Source organism: Bacillus rossius, chromosome 7, assembly GCF_032445375.1.
Source record: "Bacillus rossius redtenbacheri isolate Brsri chromosome 7, Brsri_v3, whole genome shotgun sequence".
In the NCBI taxonomy this organism is placed as follows: Eukaryota; Metazoa; Arthropoda; class Insecta; order Phasmatodea; family Bacillidae; genus Bacillus; species Bacillus rossius.
Window position 1 is genome coordinate 3,343,046 of NC_086335.1, and position 15,362 is coordinate 3,358,407.

The following is a 15,362-nucleotide window of genomic DNA, read 5'->3' on the forward strand; positions in this document are numbered from 1 at the left end:
CGGATAATCCGGGACGATTTAAAAGAGATGTAAAAATTGTCAGCTCTTAAAATTAACGTCACGCGGGCCGGCGGCCGGCCAACACTACAAGCAAATACTGTAGAGGGAGAATACAGGACAGCTCGCTCGTTTTCGCGAGAAACCGACGGTGCTGCGCTCTCGCGGCTCGGCGTGACGACTACCCCTAGCTGCCGCGACCACGGCCGCGCCATACGAAAACCTCTGAAACTAAACTCGCTGAAGTACAAAGAGTAACCGTCAGAATTGAAAGGAAATATTATTAAATATATTTTTTTTTAAAATTAAATTGCCTTATAGAACGTAAAAATTTTCCTTAAGTCAAAATATTTCTTTTAGAAAAACATACTATCGTGAGTTGTATTATTTCCCACTTCCCGCTTTCATTGTTAACTAAATATGCCTTATTTCATGGTTTGTTGATATTATAGTGATTTTATGCTTTGTTTTTTCTTCTTATTTTCACACAATTCCTTTTCAGATAATGTATTTCCTCGCAATTGCATCGTTTACACCTTTTATAAAACAATTGATTATGACATTAAAATATTTGTTTTACGATGAATGTGGGAAACCCGGAGTAAAGAAAACAAAAAAGCAAAAAAGTCATGCACATGTAAATTGTATGGAATATCTAGCATAGCAGTGGTTATAAGGTATGATCGGGGAAAATAAACTTTTTGCTACCTATTTAGGTACAGCTGGTTACAATTTTACAAGCATATTCGTCTCTTGTATATTATTTGCCTTTTTCATTTACAATGGAAGTGAATCTTGTAAAACTTGTTCTAGCTCTGGTACCATTGTAATAATGCATTTATTTAAATATTATTATTTTAAAGTAACGAGGTATTAATACATATTTAATATTTATGGTAGCTTAAGATGGTGCAATTGTAAGTTCTAATTTAAGGATTATATTGTTTATTTACATTGTGTCAAACGCTATGTACTTCTACATATTTATGTCATACTGAAATTATGTATTTTTTCATCTCCCTTTAATTTTCAATATTATTTAAATGTCCATGTTATTTAATTTCATAATATCGTGCTCAAATCTCTGTTAACTGTACATATAATTATTATATACGTATTATACACTATATGAACAACTGTACTCATTATATTGTAAATATTCATAAAAAAAACTTTTAACCAATAGGCTGTTGAACGATAGCAAATCAATAGTATTTAGTGGCTAAAAAATTTGGATAATTTAATTAATTCATTAGATAATTCCCTAAATGAACGATGATTAGCAATAGAATGCTTTGAAAATTTTTACTTCAATTTTCCTTGAAAATATGCTGTTCATTGTTAACCATTTTTTACATCGAAAGCAACTAACTTTTCAGCAAATAAATTTACATCTGCATGGCCGCAAAAAATACGACGGTCAACACAATTTTTTTCAAAAGAATCTGTTGATTAGTCTAGGTGCAATGACGAGTTGAATTTAATACATTTTAGGCTTGGAATGCATGGCCGTGGGTGCTGTTATCACGCCGAGCCGCTAGGTAGCAGCACTGACGCTCTTCGCCCGCGCGGCTGTGCTATTCAGGGTTGCCAGACGTACGACTATAGTCGTACATGTACGACTATTTCGTAGTTCGGTACGACGTACGTCTGAACATAGGGTCGTACACCTATTTGTACGACTATTTTGAAATTTTGGTGGTTAAGATGTTATGGTTAAATATTTTGGTCTCATAAACACAATATATGCAGTTCTAAAGAAGCCAAAATCGAAAATTGAAATGAAATTGATCTGAATGTTAATCCAATTCAAGAAACAATTGATAGCTTCATTATAATAGTTGAGAGGAATGACAACAGAATGCACATAAATCAATATCATATTGGATACATTATTAAAATATGTGTGATATTCTGTAAGTACCTATCATCTTTGGAACAGTACGAACAATTTAAGAATTTAACAGTTGTTTACATTGTTTGGTAAATATGAGTGACGCAGAAGATGGGCTAAGTTCGCCACCAAAAAAGGTGTGTATTCAGCAAAGTGCAGGTAAACACAGGGCTCAAAAATTTAGAAAAGAGTGGTTGTCTGAAACAGAATTTAAAGAGTGGCTGTTACCTGTACATGGAGACGAATACAAGGCTAAGTGTAAATTTTGTGGGATAACACTTGTTACCGAAATAAGTAACTTAAAGCGGCATGCAACCGGTGGGAAACATACAGCACTTAGAATGTCTGCTACTGTTAGACAAACATCGATTTCTAGATTTATTGCAGCACCTAAAGTTGATTTAGACAAAGAAGTTGCATCTGCTGAAATAAAACTTTCGGCATTCATTGCGGAGCACAATGTTGCTTTTTCTGTTGCAGACCATCTCACAGCTGTCATAAAAGATATCTTTTCTGACCATAAAATTGCACAGAAATTGACTCTTAAACGAACAAAAACATGCAGTATTGTAAATAATGTAATAGCTGCCGATCATAAGGAGAAGTTGGCGAATAAATTAAAGAACACCAAATTCAGCATCCTTACAGATGAATCAACAGACATAGGGACAATAAAAATGTCGTGCATAGTGGTAAGGTACCATGATTTCCAGTCTGGAAGGATAGAGAGCAAATTCTGGGAACTAAGAGAAATTTTTGACTCTTCAAATAAAGTTGTGTGCGCCAGTGCAGAAAACCTGTTTCGTGGCTTGGTTGCTTCAATCACAGAGTTTGGAATTCCGTTGGAAAATGTGATCGGATTTGGAGCAGATGGATGTAATGTGATGATGGGTGAACATAATTCAGTATCATCTCGTCTCAAAGAAGCTTGTCCTGGGATCGTGGTGGTTAAGTGCATTTGTCATTCGGCACATCTGTGTGCTAGTGAAGCATGTAAAGTGCTTCCTCGGTCTTGTGAAGATATGGCTCGTGAAATATACAATTTCTTGAAGAGCAGTGCTAAACGACAGAGTGAGCTGAAAGAGTTTCAAACATTTCTTGACATGGAACCTTTGAAAATGCTTCATCCCTCGCAGACCAGGTGGTTGTCTTTGGTGGCAGTTGTTCAATGCATTTTGGAGCAGTGGGATGCTTTGAAATTGTATTTTACAGACTGTTGGTTGTCACAGAGACTCTTAAGTGCAGAAAACATCTTCAATGCACTTCACGATCCTTTTTTGAAACTGTATTTCATGTTCCTTTCATGGGTTCTTCCGAAATTCACAAAATTCAACGAATTTTTCCAGACGAAGAATGTTGTTATTACAGAACTACATACCCAATTAAGAGATCTCTATACTGACATTCTCCTTAGTTTCATGAAAAGGGACTATGTCATGAAAACACCACTCGAGGAAGTCGATCCTGCCCTGGAGAAGTATCATCTTCCAGACACTGAGATGTATTTAGGAGTTAAAGTCCTGCAGCACATTGATAAACCAGAAATCACTTCCAAGCCCGATATTCGCTGTCATTTCTTTCACAGGTGTAGAACTTTCCTCACGGTGAGTTGAATCACTTGCAAGCCTCATTGTTATTTAATTTTAATTTTTGTAACTGAAATAATGATAAATGTTTGTCATAATTTTTCAGGTTGCTGCGCAAGAAATAAGAAAAAGATATAATATGAATGATCCGGTTCTGTCGAAACTTAGCTACCTGCAACCTAAAGCAGCTCTTTCACCAGTATTCAGGGTTAACTGCCCTTCCCTTCTTCCACTAGTAAAAGTAGTCCCAAGAATTGTTTCTTGTGATGATGATGCAAGTTTACAGCGTCTTGATGATCAGTGGAGGGAGCTTCCATTTTCAAGGGCAAGGCTTCCAGAAGATATTGATGATGTAAACAGTCCTGACATTTTCTGGAATATGCTTCTGAAACCAAGCTGTGACACACAAGAAGCTCATTTCAAAGAATTGGCTACATTTGCACTTCATGTGCTTAGTCTCCCGCACTCTAATGCAGACTGTGAAAGAGTCTTCAGTCAGGTATGAAAATATATGCATCATAAATAACTATTTTGTTACCTACTGTTCTTATTTTAAAATTTGAGTTTTTGTTAACTGCAATATTGTTAGAAAAATATAGCATGTGTATTTACTTTACAGGTAAATCTAGTGAAAACCAAAGTACGAAATCGCCTCCTTCCAAAAACAGTGAACGGAGCTTTGCTTGCTTCCGAGTGTGTGAAGGAAAGTGGTACCTGTGCATTGTTTCGCCCTACAGCTGAAATGTTATCGCGCATGACATCAGCAAACTTGTATGCATCCAGTGCACCAGAAAACGATATTGTGGATATTCTCTTCGAAAAGGATGACTGAGTTGTTAAGAAAATTGTTTTTTTTTTTTTTTAACTTAGCATGTGTTAATTTTGGTGTAGTTTTTTTCCTTAGTGTAATTGTTTCCATGTAATTTTTTTCCTTCACGATTGTGTCATGCCAATAAAATACTACCAAAATGAATAGCAAAAAAATCGCCGGATAAAATAAAAGTTGGTACTCATTAACGTTTTATTTTAAAAATTATAGTATGTACGACTATTTGCTCCAATGTACGACTATTTCTAGTCTTCGGTACGACTTTTGGAATGTTGCAATCTGGCAACACTGGTGCTATTAGTATAGAGCTGTCCTGTATTCTCCCTCTACAGTATTTGCTACAAGCCATCGCGTGGGCCGCCAAACTCTGCAACGCTGTTTGTACCGACCCTTTGTGTCGTCCCCCTTTCAGCTGTCACATTTGTCACTCTTTAAACTTGAGGGGGATGTCCTGACTTCTGCTTCCGTCTCCCTTTGTTTGTTTCTGCCCGCCAACGCACGGCAGGCGCCTGGCGAGTGACGCCTGGCGAGTGACGTGTCTGGCTGGCATTCGGTTGTACGAGGGGGAGGGTGGAGGGTGCAAGGTCAGCACGATCTTATCTTTCTCTCTTCGGCTGTTGTAAATGACCGTGAACTAATGGCTAGGCAGTGCTGTATTTTTTTAAGCCGAGACACTAGTTCGAAGATGGCCGGCCCTTACCGTGAACGGCCTTAACCCAGCTGCTCGCCGGTGTCTGAGAAGCTTGACAAGACCTTCCGGGCTTTTAATCGCTAGTCCGTGATTATCTCGGTCCTGACCATCACGTATTAACGAGGTTCTACTGTACCTCAATAGGATTTGTTACAAGGAAAACGTAAACAGGCCAAGTAAATTGTAAGCATTTAAGTTTTTAAAGTACTACATTTACATCAATATTTTTCCTCGAATCCCGAATCTTTTCCCTCGAATTTCGAATCTTTCGAATACTAGAGATTCGGTGGGATTCGAGGATTCGACCGGCCCATCCCTAAACAAAATGCTTGTTGACACTTGTAAGGTATAATTATTCCGGCAAAATAGTACAAATTGTGTAAGAAATGTCATCAGAAGTGTGGCAGTAATTGACTTCACTGTGCAAACAAACTTATTTCGATGTAGGCAATTTATTATTTTAATACTTTGAAAGTTCACCATCAATTTAATTTATTTCCATTATTGTAATATTTTCTTTTTATTCCTATGTTTTAAAGGAGGGTGTATGTAGCTTTCTTGAGGTAATTGCTAGATTAATATAGTAAATTTTAGTTTTATTTAGTGTTCTCTACATTATTTAGAATTATTTTTCACTAATACATATTACATTTGCAATAGTTTAGTGTTTGCTATAACTTGAAAACTGTACTAAACCTTTTAATTTGTTTTGATAGTATCTTTAAAGACTGAAACATTATGCCAATGCATTTCTTTGTAAGCATACAATAAAAACATTGAGGAAAAAACAATACAAATAAATTATTATTTTTCAGTGTTATAAACAATAAATTGTTGAAGATGGAAGTCTAGATACAGGCTTTTTAGTGCTTTTTTGTAGCCGAAACAATAAATAGTTTGTTACTTGAAACACCTCATAAATAATGTGTGAATAATGTTTATTTTATTTTTGAAGTCAGAACCAAGGACCGAGAACCGAGAACCGAGAACCGATTTTTAAGAACCAGTACCGAACCGAGAACCAGGAAGAAACAGAAATTGACCCATCACTAGTGACAACCCATGTAGCAAAAACAACTGTCACTACACCAGAAAGCACTGAGTTAATGTACCTTACTTATATCATTATTATTCAAATAATTTAGAGATGGGTCGAGTCTTGGTTTATCGAGTCGAGCCGAGCCGAGTTGGGTCAGATTGACTCGACTCGAAAACCGAGTCACATATTTTATCAAGTTCGAGACTCGAAACACGTTTCGAGTTTAAGTACCAGCATAGTGACATTATAGCACTTTATTATATGTTGTCTTAACGTTTTCGCCAAGTCATTAATACAGCAATAAATGATAATGACCTTTAAACAAAACAAATCCCGTGCAAACCTAACCTTGCCTGCTAGGTACCTTGCTACGGCGCTAAAATAGGCACAAGTGCAACCAAACCTAGGCCTACCTTCATTTATGAACGTGACGTCGTAACGTGATTTTGTCGATAGTGGCGACAGTTTATAGGACAAAATTATGTCACATGACCATTTTATATATTAAAAAAAAGGCTTGGAAAACAGCGTGCACTGTTTTCATTTTGTTTTTCATCCTGTGTTTACTTCAAATACGGTACCGCATTTGTTTACAAAATACGTCAAATGGATTTTCACTGAAGAAAAATATGTTGCAAAACGCACATGTATTAATAATCATCACGTTTATCGTGCCCCGTTTATAAAAACTCGTATAAACAAGAGATTTACGTAACCTAAAAATAAAAACATAAAATAATTATATTGTAATATTTAGTAAATAACACCAAACCGTGAAGCGTGAAAATGGCTGCGTGTAAGGCCAGCCAGCCTTTCATTTTGGAACTAAATTTAGCTGTGCTCTGCTACGCAGCGCTGCGTGTCAATAACGTTTAGGATAAAATTACTTTCCTTTTGTTTGAATAAAATATAATAACAACAACGCTCATGCATTTTATTTGGCAATCAGTTACTGATCGCCAAATCAAATGCATGAAATATTTATTTAAAAACATATTGATATTCTTGTAGTTGTAACAAGTTCCGGGCGAATAATCTTGCCGCGAAAAGTGTATTTACATTGAGAATGTGACAATGTGACAAGGCCTATATGCCTGAGCCTAACTCCCGATCGTACATCTTCGTTTTTTTTTTTTGTTCATTGTAAATAAATATGGCGGTGTTGATAAAAGGAAATACCATAAACAAGGCAATGGTATTTATTTGTACGCCGCCATATTTTTCGTTTGCAGTGTGTCCGTGAATGTTTATTTTGGACAACTCATGATAACTATGGTCAATTAGGTTAGGTTCGCTACATTATAAATACTTTAAAACATTGTGGACGGTTGATTTGGTTAGGATAGCTACATTAAAGATACTGTGAAATCATGTTGAAATAAAGCTTAGTTTTTTATATTTAAATAACATAATGATTTGAATTAATCATTTAAAATATTTAAATAACATAATGATTTTCTAATTAATCATTTAAAATATTTAAATAATGCAGATGCATCTTGGATACACAATTTTTATATCAATGGGTGTAATAATATTTTATTTATCATATTCGACGCAAAAAATTATAAAATTATGAAACTCGAACTGACTCGACCTCTTCAAAAATTTGGTGACTCGAACTCGACTCGACTCGAAATATGAATTGCTAAACTCGGCTCGACTCGACTCGAAGCCAAAAAACCTCAACTCGTCCATCTCTAAAATAATTGCCATCAAAGTTATAATAAATTACATTAAAAAAAAAATCTTCATAAATATATGGCAGGAGGGTTACTTCGTAGTAGGGCTATGCGGTTAAGGTTTTTTTTTTTGGTCAGTTCGGTTTTGCATCGAGAACTTAGGTTCTTTGTTTCAGTTTCTATAGAGAGAGAAAAAATTAGTCCTACACAAAATTTTAATGAGCTTAACAGAATCATTATTTGGGTATTAAAATTGAAGTGTAGTGTTGCGAACTCGCTGCCAATACAGTTTGTCTTGCTGATGAGTAAGGCGCATAAAGTCGAAGAAAACTCTGTTAAGGTACCAGGATGCTAGAGGAGCATGTAACTGTTGAAAAATGATTTGTTTCTGAGAAAAAAAAATTACATCAAAGACAACAACAGAGATATATTCCGAACAAAGCTTGTAAAATCACAAGAAAACAAGGCGGCAAATAACATTTTAAACCAAACAAAGACTGAAAATAATTTTGAATTCACACAAGGCTGTTAAAAGATAAGTTACGGGGGGACAAGAAGTTAAAGCCTCGAAACAATTTAGTGCTCTAAAATCTCAACACGATCGATGGGGCTAATAACAGACAGGAGTGATCGCATAGCAAACGTGAGTAGATAAATTGTCTGTAAAAGCAACAGCTACACAAAAGCAGTCAATTTTTTTTTATAAAAGTTGTATATCCGAAGCTTATCAAGTGGGATGTACGTTATGTGGTATGAATCATAAAATAAAATACAAAATCTACAAACTCTGTTTTTTTTACTATGTGCTTAATTTATACTTCTTGAGGGATGATATATTGTTAATATGGTCTTAACATTAAAAAATAATATCTTCTGATGTAATCAAACTTAATTTAAGATATGGGAAATTATTAAAAAGCATACCTTAACCTACCTTCACTTATTGAACGTTCTACAAAATATCACACTTGAAATTGTAACAATTTCATATTATAAAAAGAAAAAGAAATGTTATAAAATTATAAAATCTACTAAAACAGTATTGGCCAGATCAATATAAATTCAGTATAAATGTAATAAGTTACTTATAATTATTTTGGAGTTATATGCAGAAAAAAAAATGAGTTGGTTTTTGTATGTACTAAGTTTTGAATTTTTGTATAGGCATCAATGTGGGTTAAGAGAGGGTTAAAAAAAAGTGGAATTTTTTTAAGTAATAGCAGAACTAGCAAGGAGGTACAAGATGTCAAAAATTGGCACAGGGTTGGATACTTTAAAGGAACTGAAACCGATTTAGAAAAATGGGAGAACCACAGAGGCCTACTTCTCAAATATTTTTGAATTATTAATATTTGTTAAATTATATCCGTAGACTTTTTTAAGGTTTTTGTGGTATGAGGTCAATGAAAATAAACCTAATACCTAAACTGACAGTTTGACGGAAGAGTAACTTTACACACAAAAAAAGGGGAGTTTAAATTTTCTTTAAACAATCAAAATTTATTGATGAACTAAAGATAGACCATAGGATTAACATACAAATTTTTCTTTGTAAGATTTCTATTAAAAGAGCATTGTGTTTAACAAGTCAAACTAAAAACACTCCCAGCTGACACTGGAGAGTGTGTTGTATCTGAATACAAGCAGACTGTAATTTGGGTTATGTAGGGCTTAAGTCCTTGGACAAGTGTTTGAAGTCTGAAGGATGTGTTGGCAGGTGCTGCGACTGGTATGCATGCAGTCTGTAACCAACAGCGGTCTGAAGGCCAAGGTGTTGGAGCACTACAAGCGGGAGATCATCCAGACGTACGGCTTCCAGCACATCCTCACGCTCAGCAACTTGGAGGTGGCCGGCTTGCTGCGTCTGCAGGTGTGTGTGTTCTGTAACCAACAGACTGGAGTGGTGTGATTTGTCGCATCATCCCGGGCCAACCCGATGCTCGAAGCATCCAGGACAGCAGTGCTTGTCCACGCCACTCCACACGGCGACTCTGTAAGCCTGCGGAAGAGAGGGAGGAAGTGCTGAGGAAGGAGTGCGTGGGGGCAGGTGGGGCGATGCCCCGGAGGTATGCACGCGTGACATCAGTGGCCGTGCGGGCCGCCAGGCGTCTGGGAGCACTGGCTCCTGGTTCCAGCACTCTTTGGAACCGTATGCTTAACTAATATCAAAATATTGGTGTAGATTATTTCCTCTCTTATTACATATCAGATAACCATTTATTATATATTTTGAAAGGAAACTAGATGAAGTTAAACACCACATTGAAGGCATTTAAATATGTAGGTACAGTAGAGCACCCCTCAACCGTAATTCCCACAAACGGAACTCCCGATATCCGGAACTAATTTTCCAAAACTATTAAAACATTACAAAACATCTCCAAAACATTTCCGCACTGGAACGAGGCGTTTTTGCCTGACTGTACATGTCTTGTAGGCGCGCGCGCACACGTCTGTCAGAGAGCTAATTATAGCCAGTCTTTCCCGCGCATTGCGTAAATACACCGCTGGTTTTCGCGTCGGACGTGAATTACTATAAAGATGTTTATGCTATAAGTAGTTTTATTGTTTCACTACGTCAAGTAAACGGAAAATTCCGGCCGGCCCGAGAGTATGTACACAGACTCCCACTACACACGCTGACTCACGTGATAGCGAGTAACATTTACTTCCAACGTGTGTTGCTTTCAGTTTGTAGACAATAATTTAGTTTACAAATATGTGTTATGTACATATTTATACGTGAATATATGGTTAAGCAGTCTACATTTACCTGTATTTCTCTATCTCTGTGTTTTTAAACGAGATGCTTGAAGTGTTATTCTTGTATATGGGAAATGTAAACTGTGCGTGGCAGTGACTATACACTCTCCGGAAGTGTGAATCACTAGCACGTCAACACAGAAGTAACACAACATTGCAGTTGTAGTCCTACTACCTCCTCCGAACCCTCATCATCCTCTTCGCTCACGCACGCACCCACCCACTGAGATAAGAAACACGTGCCTGCCAGCTTGCTTGAATGAAGGTCATTCAACCGGCCCGGAGGCCGGCCCTACTGCAACTCCCCTTACCCGGAATATTCCCATAACCGGAATAGACCTCCCCCCGATGATTCCGGTTGAGGGGTGCTCTACTGTACATATCAAGTGGTTTATGCCAAGTTTAAGCTTAGGCAAGTGCATCTGTCATGAAACACTTTTTTGAAACTCAAGCTGCCTAAAGTTAAAGCCAAAAATTTGTTTGTGAGCAGATTGCGAATGTGATCTACATATATCTTTAGCTGTGGAAACACATGCTTAATGGTTTTGTCACTATATGTAGGGCTGTGGTTTTTAATTTTTGGGTTTTAAAATCTTGTGCTAAAATTTATATCACATTTGCTCTACTAAACAATATTGTGGCTAAAAACGTGTCATATCTACGACACTTTCGACTCTAGGCACAGATGCAATACTCTCACCCATGTAAGAGCTGTTGGTCTTGTCAATGTGCAGATGAAATATATTCCATTTGAATTTATTATTAAAACGGTGAATTTCCACACTTTATTGTCATTGTTGACATTTTGGTTGTTTGATTGTTACACATAAAAATGTTTATCTGCACGGCCTTCCACCAGCATATCAATTTAAGTAAATTTTGAATTAACTAGGGATGGGACGAATCCACATTTTGGTCGAATCCGAATCCTTGTTCGAATCCTCAGTGTTTGTCATCGAATCTCGAATCCCAGTCCCACACTAAACTTCACCACATGTTATTAAAAAAAATCACACATTTATTTTAAAAAATTACATAGGCCTATGTATTAAAAAAAATCACATGTGTATTTATAAAATTATAAAATAAGTGCATAGTGTATACACCTGATATAAAATAGAGACAAATAACCTCAAAAACCACACACGTAAGTTTGCATCTGTCCAATTCTCTGTTAAATTAATCCTTCCTATGTTTTCAATAAAATACTTTTGTATAACAGACACCATTTAAAAAAAGTTACATTTTTTCTGCAATGTTATATTATTGAAGGTTGGAAATGATCAAGTAGTTATACTAATTGACAAAATGCAGCGTAGTTTATCTTATGTTTGTTCTATTTCCATTACCTTTATAATATAGTTTAGGTATACAATTTTCTAGAGCTGGACGAACCTCAGTTCTCTGGTTTCGAACCGAGCCGAACCTCATACAGAAATAATTGTTTTGAATTAAAATGAACCAATGACCAGCATTTTGGTCTTTAACTGAGTGGTGAGAAAGAAAGGTTCTCCAGCCATATGTAAAATTAAAACATTATATAGCTTAGCTTATATATATATAGTGATGGGCCGAGACTCGAAAATTCGAGTCGAGTCGAGCGAGTAACATCAGCTCGGCTCGGCTCGGCATTCGAGTTTGTTTTACTCGACGGGGCGAAACTCGAAAGGAAATTGGGTAAAACTTGATGATAAAATATAATAAAATTGAATTACAATTCTTAATATCTCCTTACATGACTTCGGCAGACACTAAAAATACGTACGTAAGACCGAAACACGTACTTACAAACAATGACGACAATCGGCCATATTATTTATATTTTAGTTTTACATATTGCCAACTTAACAGGTGTGACCACATAGCAAAGACGAACACATTTTTAATAAACAAAACACGAATTAAATTTTATAATCATAGTATCGGCCCAAATATTACTTTTTTTTTAGTAAATCCGTGCTACAATCGGCACAACGTTACAATAATAAATTAACGGTAGCGTTATATTTGTGTTACAGAGCACATGTTTGCGACTGATACGCCACCAATCACGAAATGGCAGTTAAAAAAAAAAACTTTGCTCCACTAATTTTAGGTAGTGTAGGTTGGCGAACATGAATTTTTTTCCGTGTTTGTTTACACAATTACGTTCGGCGAGATTGCATTTTGTATAATTGTTTGCTATCCAAGTTAAGTGGCAAGTTAAAATTAATTATGAAGTATAAAGTATTTTATAAAGTGTAACTACAAATCATGGATTGGTTGGAAGTGCCAGCTTGCGATTGGCCGGCAACGTAACGGCGTTAGTGTTATAGCAATAATCTTTAAATGTATTATATTTGTTATGGGAACGTTTATTGTAATGTTGCGTTAATTGTAGCACGGCATTACACTTCCCATAAGTGAAAGTTTTCAAAAATGTTCTAATGATTGTGTGAAACGTAACCTAAACTTCGCGCCAACAAGCCTAAATTATATTCATTTTTTTATTGACTCGTGAATGCTGCAGGCCGCAGCTAACTCGTTCGGCCCAAAATAAGGTAAATATGTAGTTGAGCGGTATTTGCGAAAAAAAATGTTAAAAACTGAAAATACTTTAATTATATGCTCTTTAAATTCCTCTTTTCATTAAAGCCGGCAGATATAAGAAATTCCAAATACTTTATGAGATATCGAATTTTTTAATTTTCATAGTTGGGCGATATTTGTTAAATAAAATTTAAAAATTCCGAAAATACTTTAATTATATGCTCTTTAAATTCTTTTCATTAAAGCCGGCAGATATAAGAAATTCCAAATACTTTAGGAGATATCAAATTTTTTAATTTTCATAGTTGGGCAATATTTGTTAAATAAAATTTAAAAATTCAGAAAATACTTTTTTCTATGCTCTATACCTCAATTATTGAATTGTATTATATCAGTTAAGAATTTATTCTAAATGAATTATTTGTATTAATACTTGTATTTTAAATATATTTGATTACGTGGGCCAGTCTAAGGACTCTTAGCAGTAAAGTGCAAATATTCAAGCTCGACTTAAGTGTCAAAGATTCAAATAAAAATTCAGACTCGAATCGACTCGACTTGAATTTATGATCTACAAACTCGACTCGAATCGACTCGAACTAATTATTGTATAATTCGACTCGACTCGACTCGACTTAAAAATTTGCAGGTTCGTACATCTCTATATATATATACCAACTTTTAATTCATGAAGAAGTTACATCTAAATTTCAAAAAGACTATCTTCCTTTTTCAGTGTACACTAACCTTCATTTAAAAAAAATATTATAAAGATGACGAACATTCAGCATAAGGCCACATAACATATTTACGTGGTAGACATAACCTAACATTTTTAATAAGTAAAACTTTTTAATAGGACATCAAAAAAAAGGCGAATGTGAATTAAGTTACCTATCTACATATTTTTGTGGTAGACATAACCTAACATTTTTAATAAATAAAACTTTTTAATAGGACATCAAAAAAAAGGCGAATGTGAATTAAGTTACCTATCTACATTACAAAACCCGCTGACTGCAGTTGCTGTTTTGTTGGAAGAATGCTGCTCGTCAGAAGAAACTTTAGACTTTTTTTTGGGGTGGTTCTGGGTCATCCGGGTCGTCATTATCTTTTCTCCATTTGGAAAACTTAAACGACGTTAGCCTTCTCATCGCAAATCACCTCAAGAACAATAATATTGTAAACGTAACGTAAAAAGTGTGGTTATAGAAATTTGCGTCGGAAAAAAGAAAACACGAGAAATAATGATGGCTGCCGCGACTACGCTAGTCAATTTAGTACCGTACTGCAAAATTTACTGGACCAGTACTTTTAATACACAAGATTAAATTAATACTTTCATTACCTGACTGTTATAACCAAAAAGGCCAAAGAAAATAAATACATCCCAGTAATTTAAAACATGTAATTTACGTAATCATTTCCTACCGCATTTGTCTTGTGTTAACTTGATCACGTTAGTTTTGCCGAAATACGAGAGTTCTCGTACATGCGCTTTAGTTTAACGCATGGGGTACGCAATCTTTGGTGATTGTACAACACTTCTTGTACACGCACTATAGTTAAAGGTATAATATACAATACCTTTGGCATTTGTACGATAGTTTATATTACGTAGTACGACAAATGCATACAAAATTCTCTAAAGTAAACCAAAAACAAAGCGCGCCTATATGAAAAAATGCTATGCGAGTTATGCGACATTTAATAATTTTTTATTTTTATTTTGTCTGCGCTTGAAACTGTTGAGGCGACGATTATGCGATAAAAGTCGGAATATTACAAGTAATAGAATTTTGTTGAGCTGTTTTGTGAATGGTCTGAAATGGGGGTTAGAAAATTAGAAAAACGTAATTTTTTTTAAACGAACATTCAGTTTTTCGAATATATTTTAAGAGGTTTCGAACTGAACCGAACGTAAGGGTTCGGTTCGGTTCGAAATTTTCAAACTTCGCCCAGCACTACAATTTTCAATTACTACCTAAAACTCTTAAAAACCCACCTCGAATCCCACCTCGAATCCCACCTCGGATCCTACGAATCCTCGAATCCATAGGATTCGGTATATTCGACGAATCCAAGATTCGAAAATCCCATCCCTAGAATTAACAATTATACACTTCTTCTAAAATGGTGATTTGGGCCTAGATGACGCCTGTATGAAGATGGGCGGAAATTTGACAGTGCTAGCTTAATTTAGCATCACAATTTATATACAGCAAAACCCCTTATTTGCACTTTTCATGGGGACAAAGTAAAAAAGTGTAAAAAGCGGGAAAGTGTAAATAAAGGGAAAAGTATAAAAAGGAGTACAGTTTACCTTATTTAGAATTTTTTTCCTTTTGTTTA

General features: G+C 35.5%; 2 protein-coding genes across 6 annotated transcripts in view; both read left to right on the forward strand.

Annotated features, from left to right (window-relative positions):
- Nucleotides 1-15,362, forward strand: part of LOC134533645 (vacuolar protein sorting-associated protein 33A) — a 175,549-nt gene that overhangs the window by 108,537 nt on the left and 51,650 nt on the right. For all 4 annotated transcript variants that reach the window (XM_063371175.1, XM_063371173.1, XM_063371172.1 and 1 more), the window contains one exon: nucleotides 9,436-9,588. In XM_063371175.1, the coding sequence (XP_063227245.1) occupies nucleotides 9,436-9,588 (153 nt within the window). The remainder of the gene's footprint in view (nucleotides 1-9,435; nucleotides 9,589-15,362) is intronic.
- On the forward strand, nucleotides 933-5,484 carry LOC134533646 (uncharacterized). 2 transcript variants are annotated; one of them, XM_063371176.1, is made up of 3 exons: nucleotides 933-3,495; nucleotides 3,584-3,976; nucleotides 4,097-5,484. In XM_063371176.1, the coding sequence occupies exons 1-3, from the start codon at nucleotides 1,987-1,989 to the stop codon at nucleotides 4,307-4,309; spliced, it is 2,115 nt and encodes a 704-aa protein (XP_063227246.1). In that variant the 5' UTR covers nucleotides 933-1,986; the 3' UTR covers nucleotides 4,310-5,484. The 2 variants fall into 2 exon arrangements, with proteins under 2 accessions (XP_063227246.1, XP_063227247.1); XM_063371177.1 differs by having other exon boundaries at nucleotides 943-3,495; nucleotides 3,584-5,484.